We start from the raw sequence: 21,460 nt of genomic DNA on the forward strand, positions 1-21,460 counted from the left end.
AGCCTTATCAGGAGTGTTTCTGTTGTGATCCTGTGTGGTTGCTATGAGACAAAGCAGTGGAGAGTTGGATGCGACTGAATGTCTTTCCCAGCACCGTCCTGCTATCTGGGCGTGGCATGTCTGCATCAAATTAGATTCTCTGGGCTCTGATTGAATTACAGAGAGGGCATCTGCTGACAGACGCACACAGATACCAACCGGTGGAGGAACCAGGCCTCGCTGATCTCTAAAGTTTGAAGATAACATAAAAACATCATCATATGAAATAAAAGAGCACATGGTAAAGCTTTAACCAACATGCATTTTAAGTGTTTGTTTTTTTTTTTTGTGGATCCATCATTTGTTGCTGTTTTATTGGAGGTAGTCACAACCAAGAAGCTAGGAACATCATGTTGGAGGGACCATTTAGGGTTACATTTTCAAAGGGAGAAAAGCAACAAGGAATTAACCTATGAGCCATTTGGCAACAGCAGGATCTGACAAAGCAATGTGCAAACTAGAGGCTGATAATAATGCTAACTCTGAAAATGGCATTGCTCCTGCTGCTGACTATGAGGAAAACAAAGCTGCTGCTGTTTCTGGCGATGATGGGGCTCCTGAAGATGATTTAGGAGGATATAATATAATAAAGTGCAGGATTAAGAGATGCTCTGGAGATGCAGAAAATGGTGGTGATTCAGACTCTGGCATTCATGATGCCAGGCCTGGTAAGTATGCTATTGTTGCCACTGCCTTTGAGGACTATGATGCTGAAGAAAATTGTGTTTAAAAACCATGGAGCTGCAGGAAAATGCTCTGAACAGGGCAACAATTGTCACTAGAGTTAATAGTGGAGACAACTCGGGGAAAGATGGCCCAAAAATAAGAACCAGAAAAAAAAAAATCTAAATTAATCCGACAGACCTACAGTTCTGCAACAGACTGGCGACCTGTCCAGGGTGTACCCCGCCTCCCGCCCGGAACGTGAGCTGGAGATAGGCACCAGCACCCCTCCCGACCCCACTGAGGGACAAGGGTGAAGGAAAATGGATGGATGGATGGATGGACCTACAGTTCATGGCTCTGTGTGTAAGATCAGTCCAATAGTCGTAACTATAATTGAATGTGAAATTTTGGATTTTACATGAACATTTTCTGTATGGACAATTTTATGTCTCACTAACAAGTGTGTAACCTTTAGTACGGACACAAATATTCAGGTCACAGGTGTCCTCATGAAGAATCAGTCAATATTTCCTACCCGTGGATCATTACTATAGTCTCAGTCATCCCTGATTTCTAAAAACAACTTGCAGCTGTCATTAGCTGATTGCACTCTGCAGTGCAACTCCTGTTCTATTTTAATGCAACTCTGTGTCTGATAACTTTATTGTGTTGAATTAAAGTCAGATGCTTCAATCCTCACACAGGACAGACAAATTTACCAATGGCAGCAATCAATAGACAAGATCAGTCAGGATGTTTTTGATTTTATTATTTTTATTGTTATCTTGGAAACAAAGGGTTTTTTCTGCTAAAGAACATGTTTTGCTAAATAACTCAGGTTTTACTCATTTTATGTATCATCTATGGCTGTAAACTTCAGTTCACAACTGACCAAAAAGTTCAGCAAAACTAGACTGAAAAAAAGACCCAAGAGAAGTGCAGAGATGATTCTCCACTGCACTGAAATCCGTCTTAGAGTATCCTTAGTGCCAGATAGAAAATGTCCTGATGACCTCTGTGAGTCGTATTCTGGGTTGCACAGTCAGCTGGTCAGAGGTCACCACGTGACAAACTGGGAGGATTTCATCTCCCAACTGGAGCAGCTGTACATTTTTTGAAGAAGTCTGAAAAAGATTCTGGACATGCCTTTGGTCTCACATGCAACCTTATTCATTCATCCTAATCATGGATGAACAAGCTTTATACAGGGAGCCTATTCATTCAGTTAACTTCTTTTCCTGTTTTGTAAACCTTGCTGCTGCTTTTTCATCCAAGTTTAACATCTATTTTAGAATAAAGCTAAACCAATGATACTATTATTCAATGCCTTACGGGAAACTAATTTTAGTAGAATGGCCCAGTTAACGTTTGTGAATTGTTCTACATTGACATAATATGTCTACTATATAAAAACCAAAACAAAATTAACTTTAGTTTGTTGCTACAACATGCATTGTTAGGGTTCACTGCTTATTAATAAAGACACTGTCTAATGTAGAGATTCTTGGCCTTTTCCATTGGAGCCCTTCAGAAAAACATTTGCAGCACTGGCAGTGTGTGAGACCCAGGTGTAGGAACACACTGCAAGGCCACCTTCACATGATCCCTTCCTGTAAATTTTCTCCTCTCGTCATAAAAAAATCTAAGAGTAATTGAATGCAACATTATAAGATGAATATTTATTTATTTATTTATTTATTTATTTATTTATTCAGTTTTATGTTCTGCTCTATGTTCCCCTTAAATTTTTAGAGCTGAGCAGCTATAAAGATGGGAAAGTCTACCTCTCTGGCTGTTCCATCAATCAGCAAAGACATCAGAAATAAATCAATGGGGATGGATAGCAGATGGCCTTCAGAGGACACTCTACAACAATGAGATAAAACAGGCTCAGGTCTTTCTTAATGGACACCCTCCCCCCATGTTCTCCACAGACCAACATCCATTGGTCATGACTAAACTAATGGATGCTGGCCTTGGAGACCAAATGCTTTCTTTATTTGCTGACATTTTATGTTTCAGTAGTTTAGATGCTTTTAGAATTGATATATTGTGACAAAGGGTCTGGGGAGACGATTACAAGGCCAGAAGTTATAATATAAGATCAAATGATACCACACGACTGGACTCCATATATTGACCAATAATAAAAAATAAAAAAAACTTGTTTTAAATGTTCATACAAATGGGTAAAATTCCCCCAGAACATGTCCTGATTGTGTACATGTCTCAAACACAATAATCCATAATTAGCAGCTACACCAGGTTTCGCTGTAACTTGGAAGCTTGTTAGTGAAATCTTGGCATGTGGCAAACACGTGTTGTTGATGATCAGATAAACACTCAGAAACAGTTTTATTTGAATTTGCCAAGAAATGTGATTACTGTAGCCATGAAATCAAACACCCATGAAGATTTATACATTGTGCCAAATGTTGCAATGCCTCAGCCAGATAATAAACACTTCCATATTTAAAAAAAAATAATTACTCCCTTGGTGGGCTCTAGGTTAATAGGATGCCAAGTTGGTTATTGTTTTTCTTTTCTGCAGAAATTAGGTTTCTGATTCTCATTAGAATTTAACAAGACCTTCAGCTTACATTTCAGTAAGTTATAGCTTTCTTCTGTCGTGTTTTGGGGGTTAGATGGCACTGTTGATTAGTGGTCAACACCACCTAGCAAGCCAGACAGCTGTCGTAACAAGATTCCAGGACTTCAGCATTGTCCGTGAATACAACCATCTGTGGTTTCCTTCCTCACTGAATCCCCCACCAGGAAGATTTGGTCGGCAAAGAGGCGAGCTTCTACTAAAATAGCCGGCATTGTTGGGCAAAGTGACTAATGAAAGACGTGGGGGACGTGAGGGAGTGTGGTGGGGGGTGGACATGATGAGGTCACATATTGTTCTCGCTTTAGTTCTTTTTGCACAGCCATCTCCTGGGAAGCCTGAATGCCTGTGGAAGACTCTGGTGCAGCTTTGTTGACTCTCCTGCCGTAAGGTCTGTTAACCTGGTAAATTGCCAAGTCCAAAAACACACAGAAAATCACCCACAGAGCTTCACAGCTTTCCAGAGTGCAAACCCCAAAGGGAGGCTAGATGGATGCTGCTGGAAACATGTGAACAATTTGGTTCTTGACCTCCTGTTAACGATGCAACTGTTGTCTGACTCTAAGATAAAAGTTCATAGTTGTAGAAGTTTGCCCCAATAATTACTGAACAAGTTATTTTATAATACATTTTATATTTCTGAAAATATACAAATGTTAATGTTGTCATTGACAACCTCTTGCAGTTTTGTATTTATTTGTTCAAAAAGATTTTTCTCTGAGAAGTACAAAGTTATATTGTTAGTGTTTGGAGGTTGTTCCATGGTAGACTGCATAAAAAAGGAAGTTCTCAGATTTTTAAAAGCTTGAGGTTTTGCATGTTAAATACTTGATAATTCTTTATTTAAAAAGTTGTCATATTCCAGTAACTCCAGTAAAAAGAACTAAATATATTTATTGATATGTAAATACATATTTACATATGACAATGCCAAAACCTGCATCAGTTAGAACTGCAACACGTTTGATGAAACTCTGTTTGAAACAATTATTTAAAAGCCTGGATGCTCCATGCAGACAAAGAACACAAGAAACAAAGAATTATGAGTCTACACTTTATTTTCTACTTTGAGATTACCACAGCTATAATAAACTTTTACAATGAGAAGGAAAACCAATCGCCCATTCTTTCTACATGAGGAACACATGCAAAGACAACTAATTTGCAAACTAATGAATTTGAAATTGTTGTCACAATGCAATGGCAGCTCTACAGGGAATCCTAGACTGCTGGTCTTATTGATTTCTATTAAACAGCAAAATCAGAATAGGCACTGATCAATAACTGTTTTGACTTTCAAATGATACTTTGTTCTATTTTCATGCTCTTCTCACATGCAAAGACTTATAATCTTCTCAACATGCATACTACGAGGGCAGAACAATTTAAACATCAGGATAAAAGGAAATGTTAGACAACTGTCTCCAATTAAGGTAGTAAGAGTTGGCAGGGTGGTTGTTTATTCCCTAAGAAATGCACAAAGGCAACTTTGGTTTTCAGATGCATCTAATAAAACCACAATATACCCCTTGTCAATTTTTTTGTATCTATGATCTGATTTGACTGTAACATTCACATCTTTAGGCTGTTTCTTCTCCAGATGACCAAGATTCGGCCTCAACATCTGATTCCTCAGAATGGACCATCTCGCCCTCAACTACATTTTTACAAAACACCTTCTTCACTTCAGCATTCCCCTGTTCCTGTTCTTTTGTTGGATCCAGGCCAGACAGGTCAATATCCACCTTGGAGGTCCCATTAACTACCTTTGGATTCTCCAAGTTCCCCCAATCCCTGTTGTCAGCAAATCCTTGATTATGATTGGTTTGCTCAGCAGATTCATTACAGGCATCGTTTGGTGTGTAAGTGGCACCGGTCTCCAAAGAGGACACCCAGAAGTCATTCTTTCCATCAGAGGTGAAGTGACTATGGAAACTGTTGTCTTTTACATCCTTCACTTTGAAAATGTCGTTTTCATTCAGGGCACTGTCAACGGAAACTTCAACAGGCTCTTCCTGATGTATGATTATTTTGTCTGATATTTTGTGAAGGTTATCATTCTTTAGATCGTGTTTGATCTGGTCAGTCATTTCAGATTCCTTTGTTGTGTTTTCTGGGTTTTCCCATTCAGTTGTTTCCTCAAGAAACTTGTGAAAGTCCTCAGCATCCTCAGTGGGATGTTCTTGGGATACATTTGATCTTTCCTCAGGAAGCACCTCGGTGTCCTCAGTGGGAGCATCAACACCTTGTGGAGAATTTGAATCTGCTGTTACCAGTAAAGCAGAGTTTATAGCTTCTATTATGTTGCTGTCTTTCATATCTGACCTGCTAAGGAAATCTTTCAATTCAGAGTGGTTTTCAGCTCCATCAACATGAGACACCAGATAGTGCTCATCGTCGTCCTCTCTTGTCTCTGGGTTATCTACAGCTTCTTGATCAATAGGATGGACGTCCTCCTCAGTCAGCTTGTTTGTTGAATTTATCTCAACATATGATTCACTAAAAAGTTGCCTCTCTAACACCACATCTTCAACTATAGTGGAAGATACCTGTTCATAGTTAACACTCATTTCAGGCTCAGATGAATCTATGTCCTGTATTAACTTTTCAGTTCCTTTTTGCTCATTCACAAGCTGAGTGTTTGTTGAAGATATTTCAACAGATGGATCACTGAACAGTTGCATCTCTGAAACATCTCTTGTAATTGTAGTAGCTGGTTCAGATTCAGATTTAACGATCTCACTGGAAGAACCTCCTGCTGCTTTTTCAGTCTCTTGTTCTTTCACTTCCTCCTCAGTCAGAGTGCTTGTCAACTGTATCTCAGGAGATGAATCACTGAAAAACTGCCTTTCTAAACTCTTGCTTATAACTGCAGTGGTCAACGCAGACTCATAGTTTTCAGTCTCACAGGTAGATGTGTTACCTGTAGTTTCTTGTTCATTCATTTCCTTGATGGATTTTTGATCCATTTCTAAGATATCTTCTCTGACCTGCTCATGTCCAAAATGAGCACTATAACTATCTGTTGACAAATTTTCTAACTCTTGTTCCACTAATCTGTCTGTCTCCAGTTCCTCGTCATAGTCTATATTGGTGTGTACAGTGGCTCCAGTAAGTTCTTCTGTTTCCTCTTCTGAATGTCCCTCAACACCACTCATCTCCATTTCTTCAACCTTTTCAGCATCTTTCAAAAGTATATCATACTCACTTACTTTTTTACCCTGATCAGCATCCCTATCTTCAACATGAGTGTATCCCATGTTATAGTCTTCATCCACTGTCTCCTCTTCCACTTCCTCACACAGATCTTCCATGGTTCCAAATGTCTTTGGCTTGCCATCAGTCCATGTTCCGCTTCCTGCCTCTCCAGCTTTCTTTTCCTGTTCACCTTCACTGGACTCACTTTCCTCAATGTGCGACGCTTGAGTGTTGGCGTCAGTGTCATCACTTTTGTATCGGATCAGGGGTCGAGTATCGGCAAGAGTGTTATCCTGAGCGTAGCTGTCACTCTCCAGCTCTGTCCTCCATGACATAGAGACATTCTGAGAGTCGTCTTCATCCCCTCCGTCTTCTTTGTCAGGAGGTGGAACATGCTCCAGCTCCCATATAGCATGGTGTCCTTCACCTACCTGTGGCAGAACAAAGTCCATGTTGCCTTCTTGACCAACCTTTCTGTTCTCCTCTGGATCTTTTGTTGATATGTCCTCCTCTGGCTCAGCATGTTGCTTCTTCCCTTCATTTTCTACACCATCTATCCTTTCACTGACCTTTCTCTCTATTACACTGTCCCATGTATCCATCTCTTCCCCATCAGGATACAACTTGTCCTCATCATCCTTTCCATTAACTTCCACAGTGGAACTGTTACTTTCTTGTCTCATAACAACTGCATCAACATTCGAAATGCTTTCATCATTTCTGTTAAAAATACTTTCAAGGAGCTCACATTCAGATTCAGGACTACTTGGTCTGGATTCAAAGGTCGGTTCAAGCATCGCTTCAGTTTCTGAATCTGAAGTCTCATCTTGAACATGCTCTGCCTTTGTCGACCCATCAGCTTGAGCCCTTAGGTGTTCTACATTTTCTTGTTCAGTTTCCCCTTCAAAGGTCAGATCCTTCAATAGTTCATCTGATAAATTACATGGTAGCTCCGTTATTCTGACATCACAGGATGTGGGGCTGAGTGCTGTGAACTGCTGGTTGCCACCTTTCTCATTTAAATGTTCCTCCCTGCTGAGACCTAACACTGCTGTATGGCTGACAACTGACTCAATGACTCTTTCTACCACTGTTTTATCTTCATCCTCAGACATTTTGTCAAATGCATCTTTCTCATTAGGAGGTGATAAAGGCTCAGCATAGGTGACTTTTTCATGAACTTCCTCTGGCCTAAAGTTTTCAGCTGCTCCATTCTGAACTATTTTTGGATAGGGGCTTTCCACAGTTGCAGCTTTTACTACAGCTGTTTCTGCAGGTTTGCTTGAAGTCTTTGGGGGTTCTCTTAAAGCTGCAGATCTTCTGCTCAAGAATTGTGTTGCAGTTATTATGGACCCTGTTCTGCCTTGGCCAGATGAGGAGTAGGTAGTCTTGAGGCTAGCAGACGGCTGGATCGGGTAATTCTTTTTAACCCCATGGGGACTCAGAACTGCATCTGTGGTGGAGAGAAGTCATGAATAAACAATGAACCAAGCTGCTGGGATAAAAATGGCTTGTACAAATGCTTTTAGAAAAAAAAAAAATAAACAAAGCTAATTAATTGGAAAATTCTGTCAAATATGGTATGATATCTAATACCACTGCAGAACACTGTCTAATGAGTTAGATACAGTCTGCCTCACCAAACCATTATTAAAATCTGTGTTCTGAAGTGGGTCTGGACACTAATGGGGAGATATCGATCGTCATTTCCTTTCATTGATGTCCAGGCTACGGGAAGGGAACCCATATGGCTCAATATCCATTGGGGTCTGGTTGGCTTGTGTTACAGGACCCAAAGTGCCTACGTCAGCCCCTTTCACCAAGCCCCTCCATTCCAAAGCTCCTGTGCAACTAATGAGATTATAAACTGTCATGTACCCTAGTATGAGCTTCTACTTAGACTAAATGAAATTATCTCTAAAAACAGGAAGTATTCTTCTTCTCTTTTTTATCTGATATAGGTTACTGCAGCAGCAAAATGACTTCATGTTCCTTATGTATGCTTAATGTTTTCATCAATTACCTCTAACTGAAACGCTTCTTGGCTTATTCAACAAAACTGCATCTCTTCCAAGGCCCTCACCATCCAGCAAAGCTCTGTGGAGGTAACAGCATGAGAAAATATTACAGTCATACACAAACAACACAATGTTTATGCATTAAAAAAGTGAAAGGCAGCATAATGCTACACACTGAACAGTGGGAAGAGGAAAAGTCCAAAGAGACTTTAGCTGCTTTCCAGCAGGAGCTCCACACTGAGGTCCGTTGTTATGGTAATGAGGAAAGGCCCCGCCACTGAGGAGCCATCTGCACAAGCCTCTGCCATCAATTCCTTTCTCTCTCTCACACACAAAAAAATAAGGGGGCACTTGGGAGCACACAACTGACAGCTGATATTGCAAGCAGCTCATGCAGCACTAATACCCATGTTCCCATTCACACACGTGGATTCCAGCACAAACCCTTATAATTAGCTGCATTGATCTAATTTGATCAAAATGTTGCGCATCGCTGATAACCTGCAGCTCATGATAACAACAGATCCACAAGCAATAAATGATACAGAGGTTTGTCCTTCAGTAATGACCTCTCCTCTCTCTCTCCTGTGCTGATACTCTAGACTCCCAAAGCTCATAGATCGGCCACATCTCTCAAGAAGAGGGTGAGGGTCAATACTTTGAGGAGGGGGAGAACGAGTGAGGAGGCTCTCCTTCATAAAAGATGCGCTACTCTGTTCAAAGCAGCAGAGGCTGCAGTAACAATGAAATGACCTTAGGTTCAGACGGCCACTCTCGCCTCAGACAGCTTTTTGTTTGTCTGTTCTCATAGTGATGGATGGTTATTGATTTATTCTGAGCAGCAGCCTAGATGTGTTTAACTAATAGTGTAAACTGAAGTCATAAAATTTGACATACTTTACTGTCCTATTTTCATGCTTTTATATAGACACCCAGTGCACTCAACTTGCAGAGGCTTTTAATGTTTTAAGCCATTAATGCTTTAGGAAGCCAGAGTCCTCTGCTTTTAGTGCTGCATACCTGTATGTTGCAACTTCCAGGCCCAGAGACATCTTCATCTGCATCAGGCTGTGGTTCTCCTGAAGGAGGTGGTCTATCTGCTGGCCCAGCTCCACTTTTTCCACCTCCAGCTCCTCTAAGTGTTCCTGCCAAAACAGGGAGTCAAACAGGAAAGGGAAGCAGTTAGAGTAAGCATGATAAGCTCTTTGTTCTTCTATTTTTACTCTTTGCTCAACTCTTGCTAAAGGATAATAGATGTTACTTAAAAAAAGACAACACTTAGATCTTATAACCTATATATGATTATAACCTTAAACTATCCAGGCAAAATCATTGTGAAGATTAATAAGCTGATCTATTTTTCCTGGGAAGACATTTGATGACAGTCATTCTGGAGCACAGTTGGGAAAAAACCTAGAAAGACCCCATCTTTGTGTGCTGAGACCTCATAAGTCACCAGAGCAAATCCCAATAATCACAATTCATAAACATGAGGCTCCCAGTTGCTTTCAAACAAAATATGTTAATTCTACTAAAATGCAAAAGGTTCATGCTGGGTGAAAGAAGAATTTCAACACAAAGTGAAGTCTTTAGTAGAGCTACATTAAACCTTTGCATTAAGCATTAAAAATGTTTTAGATTAATATTTGCATCACTAACAAGTGTTTAATTAATAAGTAAATCTCTCCAGACTTTGTCAAGTCAGAAGACATTAAAACGCAACAGCAGACAAGTCTAAACTCCATCTGCTAATTAATTCACATTAGGCTGTGGTTTGTCACTTTATTTTCTCAGCCAGGAATGACTCATTGTTCATCCCTCTGGAGGCCTTTTCAGACAGAAACAACCCAGTTCCACAATTTGCTGAATGCAAAAACTCAAAGCAGCACTCGTTCTATCCTCAATTAATTAAAACTATATGTAAAGTCTGAATGACTAGTAATATTAATTTCATCATAAGAGTGATAAAACGATAAAATGCTTTTTCATGATTATTTTTAAATCCAAACAGCAACAGATACGAGAAAACTTAAGAACATTTTGGGGAATCTTATAAATAAGTAAAATTCTATCAACATTTAGCTTTTGCATCCTGAAATACTTTTTTCAGTTACATAAAAATTACCCCTGGATCAGTACTTATGTGTTTTTGCATCAGTTCTCTGTAAATGTTGTCTTTTTCAAGCAGTGGTAAACGATTGCTCATGGTGATCCAGGTTCTAGTCCTGCTGGAGGTTTCTTCTTCTTAAAAGAACATTTTACAGACTACTCACCCCGAGCTGCTGGATCTCCTGACAGTGTTCCTCCCTGCGCTGTGCTACAGTCTCCTCCAGATGTAGCTTGACGTCCTGAGCTGAGGCAATCTCCTTCTCCAAGGTCTGAAGTTTCAGCTGGCTCTCACGTTTCTCCAAGCAAACTTTACTCAAACGACTCCTGGCCTGATCAAGTGACTCCTCCAGCTGAGCTAACTGGCCCTGGTAGGCCTCTGAGGCCTCCTGCCAAGCTCTGGTTGCCCTCTGGGAAAACTCATGCCCCATCTTGAGGAGGTCTGGCGTCTGTTTGCTCCTGTGAATCCGGTTTGGAAGCATTTCGGCTCTTGATTGGGACAGAGTGGCCTCCAGGTGGGCCACATCTTCTTCGTGGGTTTGAATTAGGAATTTCATTTCATGTTCCAGCTGGTTGACCTTCTCCCTGAGCCAGATCTGTGCTCTCTGCTCATCTTCCAGCTCCTTCCTGCTTTGCTCCATCTTTGTCTTTGCCAGCATTTTGGTCTCAGCTTCCATCTGTCTCTGAATCTCTAGGGCTTGTATCTCCTCAGTCAGTTTCTGAACTTCCACCTCTGTGAGGACCCTCTCCCTCCAGGCTGCATCCACTTCCAGTCTCGCCTGTCTCAGCTCCTCCTCTAAGCCTCTCCTGCGTATCAGGGTCCCCTGATTGTTGTACCTTAAAACTTTGATCTCGTTTGCAAGCATTTCATTTTCCTCCTCTAGACATTTGACCCGACTAAGGTAGGCTTCAAGGCGTCGGTTCAGGTTCAGCATCTGTTGCTTCTCCTCACCAAGGTGGTTTGGATGAAAGATTTTATGCACTCCATGGAGCTCCATGTTAGTTTAGAAAAAAGATATTTTGGAAACTGAGGTTTCTCTCAGAAGTAAAGGGATTATGATTTGGCAGCCGGCTCTATCTCGTCGTTCCAAGCCTGAGTCAGCGTGTAGAGTTTCCTTGTTTGTGAGGGAGCCTCCCGTGAAGTCTGGTGGAGTGACTGCCAGCAAAATAGATGTCTCTGTCCTACTGGGTTTAATGAAGGGGCCGGGCGCATGGACACCAGGGGTGGAGTAAAAAGGGTGGGAGGAGACTGGAAGCTGTGGAGAGAGAGGGGAGATAACAAGAGAATGGATACAGAGGGAGAGAAGGAACTGAGGCAGGATATCGGAAATGGGATGGAGGGTTGTAATAAGAAGAGTGGATTAGATGGAAAGGGCAGACAGAGGCCATAATGTAATTTACAATATTAACTCCTTCCTAACTCAGTGCTATGTTGTGATATGCACGATGATGCCCAGAGTCACATACTGTAGTCTTTTGTATTCATGTCTCACCTTCTGTCACTGATAAATTAAAAGCTAAATGTTTAGTATGTAGCTTAAAAAAAGAAAAGAAAAGCTTGACTCATTTTGTTGAAGGTTTGACAAAATGGGGACCAGTGTGGAGATTACTGTTTCTTAAGCATGGCGGTGGGTAAAATGTAAGGCATATTAAAGTGCCACTTTATAGCACAATAAAGTAATATTGCCTTCAGTTGCTATGAAAATGCTATTTATATCTAAAACTACTTAAAGGAAATTTGACTTTGCACCATAGCCATATCAGACACCTTGAAATTGACTTCTGTCTCTTTAAGAACCTCCTACCCTTTCTGACATTCCCCCTTCAGCACATCATTACAACAATGATTGTTCTTGCATGTCTAGCCCTTCCACCAGGTGTTTGTTTATTGCTGCTGCCACTAGTCTGGGGGAGACATGGGAAAGTGATGCTCGATGGGTCTGGAGCTCGGCTTGGAGACTGAAGCTCCTGGGTGGAGCTTCGGGTAGATAGGTGGTGTGTTGCTGGAACAGGCAGAACACCAGGGTATTAGGGGTGCAAACAGATTCATGCATATGTTTTTCATCTAAAAGCAGAAGGGTTTTTGTGTGACAGGCTTGCCTCATGAAATAACCACTTCTTCTACATAATGCTCTTTTGCTGAAGTTCAGTGGTTTTTCAGGTGCTTTTTCAGCAGTATGGTTTTTAAATGCCTTATTTTCATCTTATGGGTTATTTTCTGAAACTTACTCTGTTCTGTTCTCACCACAAGCTTCTCATTCCACCTTTGTTTTTGTCAGGGTCACTTGTCTTTTAAATGGAAGAGATTGCTTCTTTGGTCTTAATCATTAATTCAAGTTCACATTCACAACTCCCCAAATAACCTGGATTGTCAAGGCAAACAAACAAGCGTTAAAGCCGATGAACTTTGTGAATGCATCCTTAGACACATGCTGAAACAGAAACATTAATAAGCATCAATATTTGTCCACCCACTGGAAATTCATCAACTGATGCATCTGGATATCTATTCAGTGATGTTCCTGGAATCGTTTGGTGTTTCAACATCATAAACCCTCATGTCACGATATCTGATTGAAGACAGGTGACAGGAATGTGGTTGGAGAAGTGGTATTTAAGGTCCAGCAACAGCTTCAAGTCTCCAGCACATGCCAATATGGCTACCGATGACCTTTTAACTGGGTCTGTCTGCTCCTCAGCTTTAAGTCGAGGGTTTTCTTGTAAGAACAGTTTTAAAAATGATCTGTCTTCTAAACTGAAAAACCACTGAACTTAGTTAGCCCTTCTGCTTTTAGCTGAAAAACATATGCAAGAATCAAAGACTCTAAAATACCTTGAATATTATTATCTAATTTCTGTGAAATTCACAATACAAACAGTGATAAACAGAAAATTAATGGTTGATTTTGGATTCTTGTGCATTCAACTAATTCAACTTCCTTTTTTTCTGTCTTTGTCACTTGATGTCGTTACTATTCTCACTTGAACCTGTGTAGTCTATAGCAACTCTTCCAGTAAACAGAAAGCAGTTATGTTTAGTAGATGTACTCACATCTGCTAAACATTTATGGGCAAAGCATTTCTAAGACAAGAAATGGCAGATGAAGACATTCAGTATGCTTCAGTCGTCTTCAAGAATAAGAAACAACCACAATCAAAAAGTAAGTTATAAATATTTTACTCACACATTAGAGAAGAAAACAGAAGAACTTATTGTCTTATTTTGTCAGTTTTTTTAATTAGGTAATTCTTAGTTGTAGTATGGACAGATGTTCCAGATACCTTCTTTTAAGATCTAAAGTATTAGTTGGAAAGAATAAGTCAGACAATGTTTAAATCTCCAAACGACACCAGGGAATATTTGAACGTAAATATAAGTAACCGATTAGGACTGGACTTTTATTTTCCTGTTTTCATCTCTCATAGTGAGTAAAAGTCTGAGTTTGTTGTCACCGGTTTACCCTCATAAACAGATTTTTTGTATTTTTTTTTGTATACATTTTTATACGATTTTTAAGGGTCCTGTTTAGTACATTAGTACATATTTTATGTGCCCATCTTGTTTATTTAATCAAGTTATTTAGAAATTATGCAAGAAAAGAAATACTCTTAATCTCTACATGTTAAACTATATAAAATAATATTTATACTAAAACCCACAACTAAAAAACAGAACTTAAGACCTCAGCCTGTTGCCAGATGTTCTAACCTGATGATATAGTAAAATGCTGTATATGTTTTTCCTCATTATTTTTGATTATTTCTTAATGCTATTACATCTGTAATTCAAATACATTGAATTTAATTTGTGATACTGTGCATAAAATAAATAAAAACAGAATACAAAGTTTTGCAGATTATTTTCAACCAAACTGAATTTACTGCTAAGACAATATATTTAATGTTCAAACGGATAAACTTTATGTTTTTGCAGATATTCACTCATTTGAAATTTGGTGCCTGCAAAATGTTCCAGAAACACTGAGACAGAGGAAACAGGGCTCTGAGGAAGTTGAGGAATACTCAACAAAGCTCTTGTTTGGAACATTTCACAGGTGAACAGGCTAAATGGAAACATCAACCCTGAAAGGCTCAGTCATTAACAAGCAAGAATGGGCAAGGTCTCCCTCCTTGTGAACCACTGCATGAGCAAATAATCCAACATTTTAAGAATGTTTCTCAATGTATAACTGCAGTGAATTTAGAGATTTTATCTCAGCCTAAAATTTCATCAAAAGATTCAGAGAATCACAAGAAATCTCTGAAAGAAAGCTGCAAGGCCAAAATCCAACAATGAATGCTCATGACCTTTGATCCCTCAGGCAGCACTGCGTTAAAAACTGGGATTATTCTCTAACTAATATCATCACATCAGCTCAGGAAGACTTCAGAAAACCAATGCCATTGAAAATGTGTGGTGGAAAACGAAGCAGCAAATACAACAGATATGTCAGTTCCCAAACGTTTAGTAGAAGGAAAAAAATATGACACAGTGGTAAATTTGCTCCTGTACTAACATTTGCAGGCATCAAAGTCCAAATGTGTGAATATTTGCAAAAATAAAGGTTTTCCATTTAAAATTACATATGTTGTCGTATTAGTGAATTCAATAGGTTGACAAGGATTGCTTTGTATAAAATTTAAAAAAAAACTCTTGTCATTAAAATCTTTATAAAATTGAACTCTTGCTTTGTGCAACTAAATCTTATGGCTCAGTTTTTAAGTTCTTTTATGTGTTTCAAAGTAGAAAGAACCGCTTGTTTTTTGTATTATTCTACCATGATTCTGCTCAGCCACTAGAGGGTGCTGCTTTAGTTGATGATAAAAGTAAAGAGGGCCGTTTTAGTAGATTTATGTCCAGAAAAGTCTGCTTATATATCATATCCTTATATTTATTCACTTAATTCACTGTTAATTTGCAGGAGCTGTCAAAGTCAAAAATCTGCTTGTGGTCTGCTGAAAGCCTGACACTTAAATTGTTTCACACTGTGTGAGATGGTGTGACTTTTACATGCTAAAAACTTAATGAGGAAAGAAAATGAAGTAAATGAAGTGGTAGTTCTCACAGGACTTCTTCCTCTTTCCAGACCACAGGGTCAAACATGTTTTAAGCAACACTCCAGGTGCAGTTGCTTAACTTGCCCTTCAGTGACTCCACTCACTGAATTATAATTGTCTAATACAAATATGTTTCCAAAACAAGACATCATTTTTGGCCTATTGCTTTTTTTCCAGATCATGTAATAAAATAAATTACTTTTCTAGTTTAAAAACAGTAAAAGTTTTAAATTGTCAGAGCATAAAAGATACTTGAGACTAAAGGGAAATACTTACTTCTCCTAAATGATGGTCGTTTTTTTGCTCAATGCTTATGGTAATTTTTGCCAACAAACCAAGCAAACTTTAGCAGTAAGGCTGTGGAGATGGCAGAGGACGAGGTTCAGTATGCTTCGGTTACTTTCAAAAGGAAGACACAGCCAAGAGGTGAGCTTTGTGTTGATATGTTTTATTAACATGATGCTCTCTGTGGTTGTCTGATCTCTGTCGAGTGTAATGTGGATTTAATTAAATGGGGTTGCTGTAGAGATAGATACCCAGCCCACCATTAGGCGGTAGTCTGTGGTAGTTCTTACAGGACAGATCTATATATTTTTCCACATCTCTACTTGGTGCCAAAAGGTGTGGAGGACATTTAGTATGGTCAGTATTTTTAAAATAAAAATTAATAGGATTATTATCACCTTCAGTTTCTTCAAATACGATAAATTGCAATGTAAGGAAAGCAGATTTTAAAACGATGTCATTTTAACATTTTATTAAATTTATTTTTGTAATACTTGAAGACATTTGAACTTTCCTTTATTCCAGCTAACAAACAGGAAGAGGTTGTATATGATGAAGTGAAGATACCAAGTCAAACAGCTCAGCCAACATCTGATACAAAAGGTAAGTTGTAATGGAAAATACAAAATGTGAATAAATAAATAAATTGTTTACCAAACAGCAACTGAGCCAATTTCCTAAATTGAAACTATGAACATCTCCTCATTTTCTCTAATATGTTTTTACAACAAAAAAGTCAAGCAAAGACAGAACTGAAATTAACATGACTTTCTGTTTCATTTAGAATAAGCACACTGCTCAAATATGTAAGTTTTCTGATGTAAATATAAACAGTCTAAGATAATTTATAGAACTGGTGTCTGTATAGTGGAAATGAGGAAGGACCGGCTCCAACAGACAGGTGCTTTCAGCAGATAACAGTCTTAGGGACTTTAAGAAACAAAAAACAAAGATGTGCATTTTGAAAAACTCTCAGAAAGCCTAATTAAGTCACCTTAAAAACAACTGGATAATGCTGGAAGCTCAGTATGATGAATTTAGGATGACTTATTCCTTTTGTAGATTATTTTATGTTTGTTGAAATACAGTCACAAATAAGCCAGAAAATATTGTTTTGTTGAATCTTTAGGATAATTAGTAGATACCAAGAATAATAATTTTATATTTCTCAGTTGAAAATAAAACTTTTCTCTGCCAACATTCTTTGTTAAATGATGACAATATTTTTTGTAACATTTTAAAATAAAAAAGTGTCAATATAAAATAAACAAAAGAAACAAAGTTTGCTGTGTCCTCATAAAACGTTGTATATTTTCTGAATAATTTCCGCAGGACTTTTGTCAGATGAGGAGAAAAGAAGATTTTGCCAGTATAAGAAGTTGGCTTGTTGCTTTGGGATTCTGTGTGTGATTTTGGTCTTGGCCATGTTTGGAGTCTGTAAGTATTTACTTTAAACATGACATAAGCGAACATGAATGAGATTCCTCTGTTAAAACATGTGGGAATGCAGCGTACATATTCTGGAGACGTTTCCCTTGGGTTTACTTGTAAAATAACCAATAGAGAGAACTAGAGATACATTTTAAATTAACCTGCTTTTAAAATATGTAATAATTCCAAATCTTTAATTAAGTAAATCCAGTGCTGGGTATGTTTTACAAACTAAAAGTCAGATGTTTGAAACTTTAGCTGTTTCCTTCCAGAAACAATAAGAATATTCTTAAAATGCTTCATTTTACATGTCAAATGGACAGTAGAGATCCTCACACATTTCTATTGCTTTTGTTGAGCAAATTTTGTTAAAGTTTTCAAAATCCTATCTATATCATCCATATCTAATATGTAACATCTTGATATCTTGCAGTCGTATTTCTTCACAAGAGCAAACTGAAGCAGCTGGAAATCATCCAAACAGCCTTACTGAAGAAAAATGTCACCCTGACACAACAAAACCAAAACCTGACAACAGAACTTGATCAGGTTAAAAAGACAAACCAGGAGCTGCAGACAGAGAAGAAAAACCTCACAACAGAACTTGATCAGGTTAAAAAGATAAACCAGGAGCTGCAGACAGAGAAGAAAAGCCTCACCGAGCAAATTGAAAGCATGAAGAAACCCTGGAATGAGCAGAACGTCAGTCAAGCTCAGTGGATCATTGATGAATACTGTCCCAAATCAATCAATACTGACAAAAGTATGTTCAGATCTCTTTGTGGTAAAAGATTAGCTCTGATAATATTTATATTGGCCAGTCCAAATGTTTATTCATTGATCTCTGTTGTTTCAGACAGACAGTGTGTTTCTTGTCAGATAGGTTGGACTCACTCTCAGTCCAGCTGCTATGCAGTTAATGATGCTGAACTTAAGGATCAGAAAACCTGGGAAGAAGCACGAGAAAACTGCAGAGGAAAGAGTTCAGATCTGACTGTTGTTGGTAATGAAGAAGAAAAGGTAAAGACAGAGCTGGAAACTGTTTATATATTTTCAACACAAACTGTTGGCCTTGTAAGTGAAGTAAATTTGTAATCATTTTATTTATTTTGTTCACAGACATTTCTTAAAGACAAAAGTTGGGTTAATAAAAACATTAAAGGATACTGGATTGGTCTCAGAGCTGAAGGAGGGAGATGGAAATGGATCAATGGAAGTGATCTGACCAATCAGTGAGAGACACATTATCTTTTAACCTAAGTATAAAATAAATCTATCAGCTTGATCTAACTGATGTTTCTCCTTAGAGCCTGGATACCTCAGCAGCAAGCAACTGATGGTCGATGTGTAACTTCTCTCCAGAACCGAGAATGGAAATCAGTGAGCTGTACTGACAAGAACGCGTGGATCTGTGAGAAGAAGGCTTTATCTATTTAAAATGAAATATTCAGACTTCTAAAGGTTATTTGGAAAACCTAAATGTAAATTTTGCTTATATTTTTTCACAAGAGATAAATTATAGTTTGTTATTAACCATAGCAATAAAAATTATATAATAATAATTTGTGCATTAACTGAAATAATTAAAGCTATAAATTTGCTATGCGGGTGTATCCCACCTGGTGTCGTCCTCAGAGTAAATAATCATTACTCTGAGGTCGACACTATAATTTGTATTAAAAGTGTCATAATTTACCGAATGACACTTTATGACAACAGTCATAAATATTCATGAAGGCTTATTCATGTTCATGACAGGTGTTATGTCAGTGTGATGTCAGTCTTATTCACCCCCCCTTCAAATAAAGTGTTACCAATAATTCTTTATTTTATATGCTGAAAAGATGTATTATGTTCTTGATGTATGTCCTTGTTTTAACATTGTTATTGTGAATAAAACTAATGACAGTGGCATCTGACTCTGCTTCATTTTTCTCACTAAAGCTCCACCAGGTCTGATATTGTTCCTGAGAATTTGTTGGGGTTCTGTTACTGTGGAAAATGAAAAGGTAGTTTTGCTTTTTATCCAAGACTCACTTATATAATTTGTATTTAATGTGTTTATTCAGCAAAACCAGTTTCTCACTCACTTTCTGCCTAACTCACCTTACAGTAAAATGCCGTGTAATGCTAGCTGAAGTACAGGTTTCTTTATATCTCAGAATTTCAGGAACTACATCTGAAGATAGAATGTTGTTCCGAAGAGCAAGAACTGAAGGAACTACAGTGAGATAAATTGCATTATTTGGAGAACCTGTTGGTTTTAGATGACTAAGCACTTCCTGCAAAAATGACAAGGTTCAAAGTTGTGGAAAGCATCAGAACATGGCAAGAGACTGAGGAGTCATGAGAGGAATCTTTGATCTGAGCCCTGATAGGATTGACTTTCACAACAAAAAAGTGCAAAACGTTTTTTTTTTTTTTTTTTTTATTCCATGGAGCAAGTAATCAATATTTTTAAATAAAGCAGAAGGATTGTGACTGAGCTGAAAAGCTGGATTTTGTTTTGGTACAGGCCAATAAAACAGGCATATGGTGAAAAAAACAAAAAAAAACAAAAAAAAAACGTGTCACTAAGTTAAAAACTGGATAACCATGAGCTAAAACCAGATCAGGAGTGTGTCCATCCTCAGTAGTAGGGTAAGTTACAGACTGCATAATATTAAAATGTCCCAGTAATATTTAGAGAAAATGTAGTCACGTGTTAAGCAGGAAAACACACACATATGCTAAACTAACCAACAATAAGAAATCATTCATACTTTGTCATTTCTGAAGTCATTTGTGAAGTTTTCATTGTACTTTGGGGGAGACAGACCACTGCACACGTGATGTTTGGGTTTAGTGTGTTGATCGACTCAGAATCAGTTTGGGATACGAATTAAAAGGATTTACTCAGATGAAAACAGTGGATGGGAAATATGCTGCAGAGGTTCTGTTTGTTTCTCTCAAGCTAAAAGCGGTTACATTTGAAGGAGGAAAAGTAAACTGTTTTATGGGCTGAAAAGATTAATCATGATGAATCAATCATATGAAATTAATGTAGCCCAATTTAATAATTTATTAATCATTATCTAGAGTAAACACTATAAAAATATCATTTGCTGAAAGAACACATAAAGAACTAATTAAGCTCTACATAAAACATACATTTTGCATTTAAGAGTTAAAAAACAAACCCTTGTTTGTAAACATTTTCTATCCAGAACTCCTCAAGAGGCAGTTTTATCTTTACCTGGTTCAAATTGTTTTGGAAAAAATCTCCTAATATTTGCTTTTTTCATGAAATTATCACTTGGTTAATCCAATAAATAATCATCAGATTAACTCTTCATTGTTTTGATGTTAAGTCTAGCAGAAAGTACTGAGCCTTTCAGATCTTGATGTTTCTTAATGTTGGATGTTTCTGCAGATGCATCCTTTACTATAAATGATCAATTGTTCCCTAAAGAAATCATATTTTATTGTATTTTAGGCATTTCATTTTCTTATTTATAAACATGTTTTTGTAGTATTTGTAAACTTATGGTTTTGACTTTAGTATCTAATAAGACAGATAAAGCTATGCCTGTCAGTAAGATCACATCACATAATAATAATAATAATAATTAATAATAATAATCTGTGTTTTATAGCATCACATCACCTAATAAACAAACCTGTTTGCTAATGTTAGCTAATGTTTGATGGCCTGATTGATAAATAGCATATTAAATTAAAGCATTTTTGGTTAATTGTGTGAAGCCAACACTTCCAGTTTAAGTTTTTATTTAGTTGTGTTTTACTCAGTTTTCATTCCGGGTACAGTTCACTGAACAACTCAGATGATTAAGACAGGAAGCAGAACAAGCTAAATACAGTTTCTCACTTTGAGGTTATTTTGAAAACGGCTGTCGCATAAAATTTGGTTTAACCCACAGTAGGAAGGGTGTGACTTTCATGTGTCAAACACTGCAAAAAAAAAAGAAAAAAAATTATATCATCTATCTATCTATCTATCTATCTATCTATCTATCTATCTATCTATCTATCTATCTATCTATCTATCTAT

General features: G+C 37.9%; 2 protein-coding genes across 5 annotated transcripts in view; one reads left to right on the forward strand and one right to left on the reverse strand.

Moving 5' to 3' along the window:
- Nucleotides 1–4,353: 4,353 nt before the first annotated feature.
- nes (nestin) lies at nt 4,354–11,807 on the reverse strand. Its single transcript, XM_007574687.2, has 4 exons — nt 10,803–11,807; nt 9,550–9,674; nt 8,535–8,608; nt 4,354–7,964 (listed from the first exon to the last, which is right to left on the reverse strand). The coding sequence occupies exons 1-4, from the start codon at nt 11,631–11,633 to the stop codon at nt 4,894–4,896; spliced, it is 4,101 nt and encodes a 1,366-aa protein (XP_007574749.1). The 5' UTR covers nt 11,634–11,807; the 3' UTR covers nt 4,354–4,893.
- Nucleotides 11,808–13,651: 1,844 nt separating this feature from the next.
- The window catches only part of LOC103153679 (C-type lectin domain family 10 member A-like), a 13,546-nt gene continuing 5,737 nt past the window's right edge, over nt 13,652–21,460 (forward strand). The window contains exons 1-9 of one of the 4 annotated variants that reach the window (XM_016662095.1): nt 13,652–13,797; nt 16,024–16,119; nt 16,504–16,581; nt 17,311–17,415; nt 17,843–17,958; nt 18,022–18,172; nt 18,266–18,429; nt 18,529–18,641; nt 18,717–19,142. In XM_016662095.1, coding sequence (XP_016517581.1) covers nt 13,737–13,797; nt 16,024–16,119; nt 16,504–16,581; nt 17,311–17,415; nt 17,843–17,958; nt 18,022–18,172; nt 18,266–18,429; nt 18,529–18,641; nt 18,717–18,846 — 1,014 coding nt within the window. In that variant the 5' untranslated portion in view covers nt 13,652–13,736 and the 3' untranslated portion in view covers nt 18,847–19,142. Of the gene's footprint in view, nt 13,798–16,023; nt 16,120–16,503; nt 16,582–17,310; nt 17,416–17,842; nt 18,430–18,528; nt 18,642–18,716; nt 19,143–21,460 lie in introns of those variants that run through there. The other 3 variants (XM_016662094.1, XM_007574688.2, XM_016662096.1) reach the window with 3 other exon arrangements.

This window comes from Poecilia formosa, unplaced genomic scaffold, assembly GCF_000485575.1.
Source record: "Poecilia formosa unplaced genomic scaffold, Poecilia_formosa-5.1.2 Scaffold359, whole genome shotgun sequence".
Classification (NCBI taxonomy): Eukaryota; Metazoa; Chordata; class Actinopteri; order Cyprinodontiformes; family Poeciliidae; genus Poecilia; species Poecilia formosa.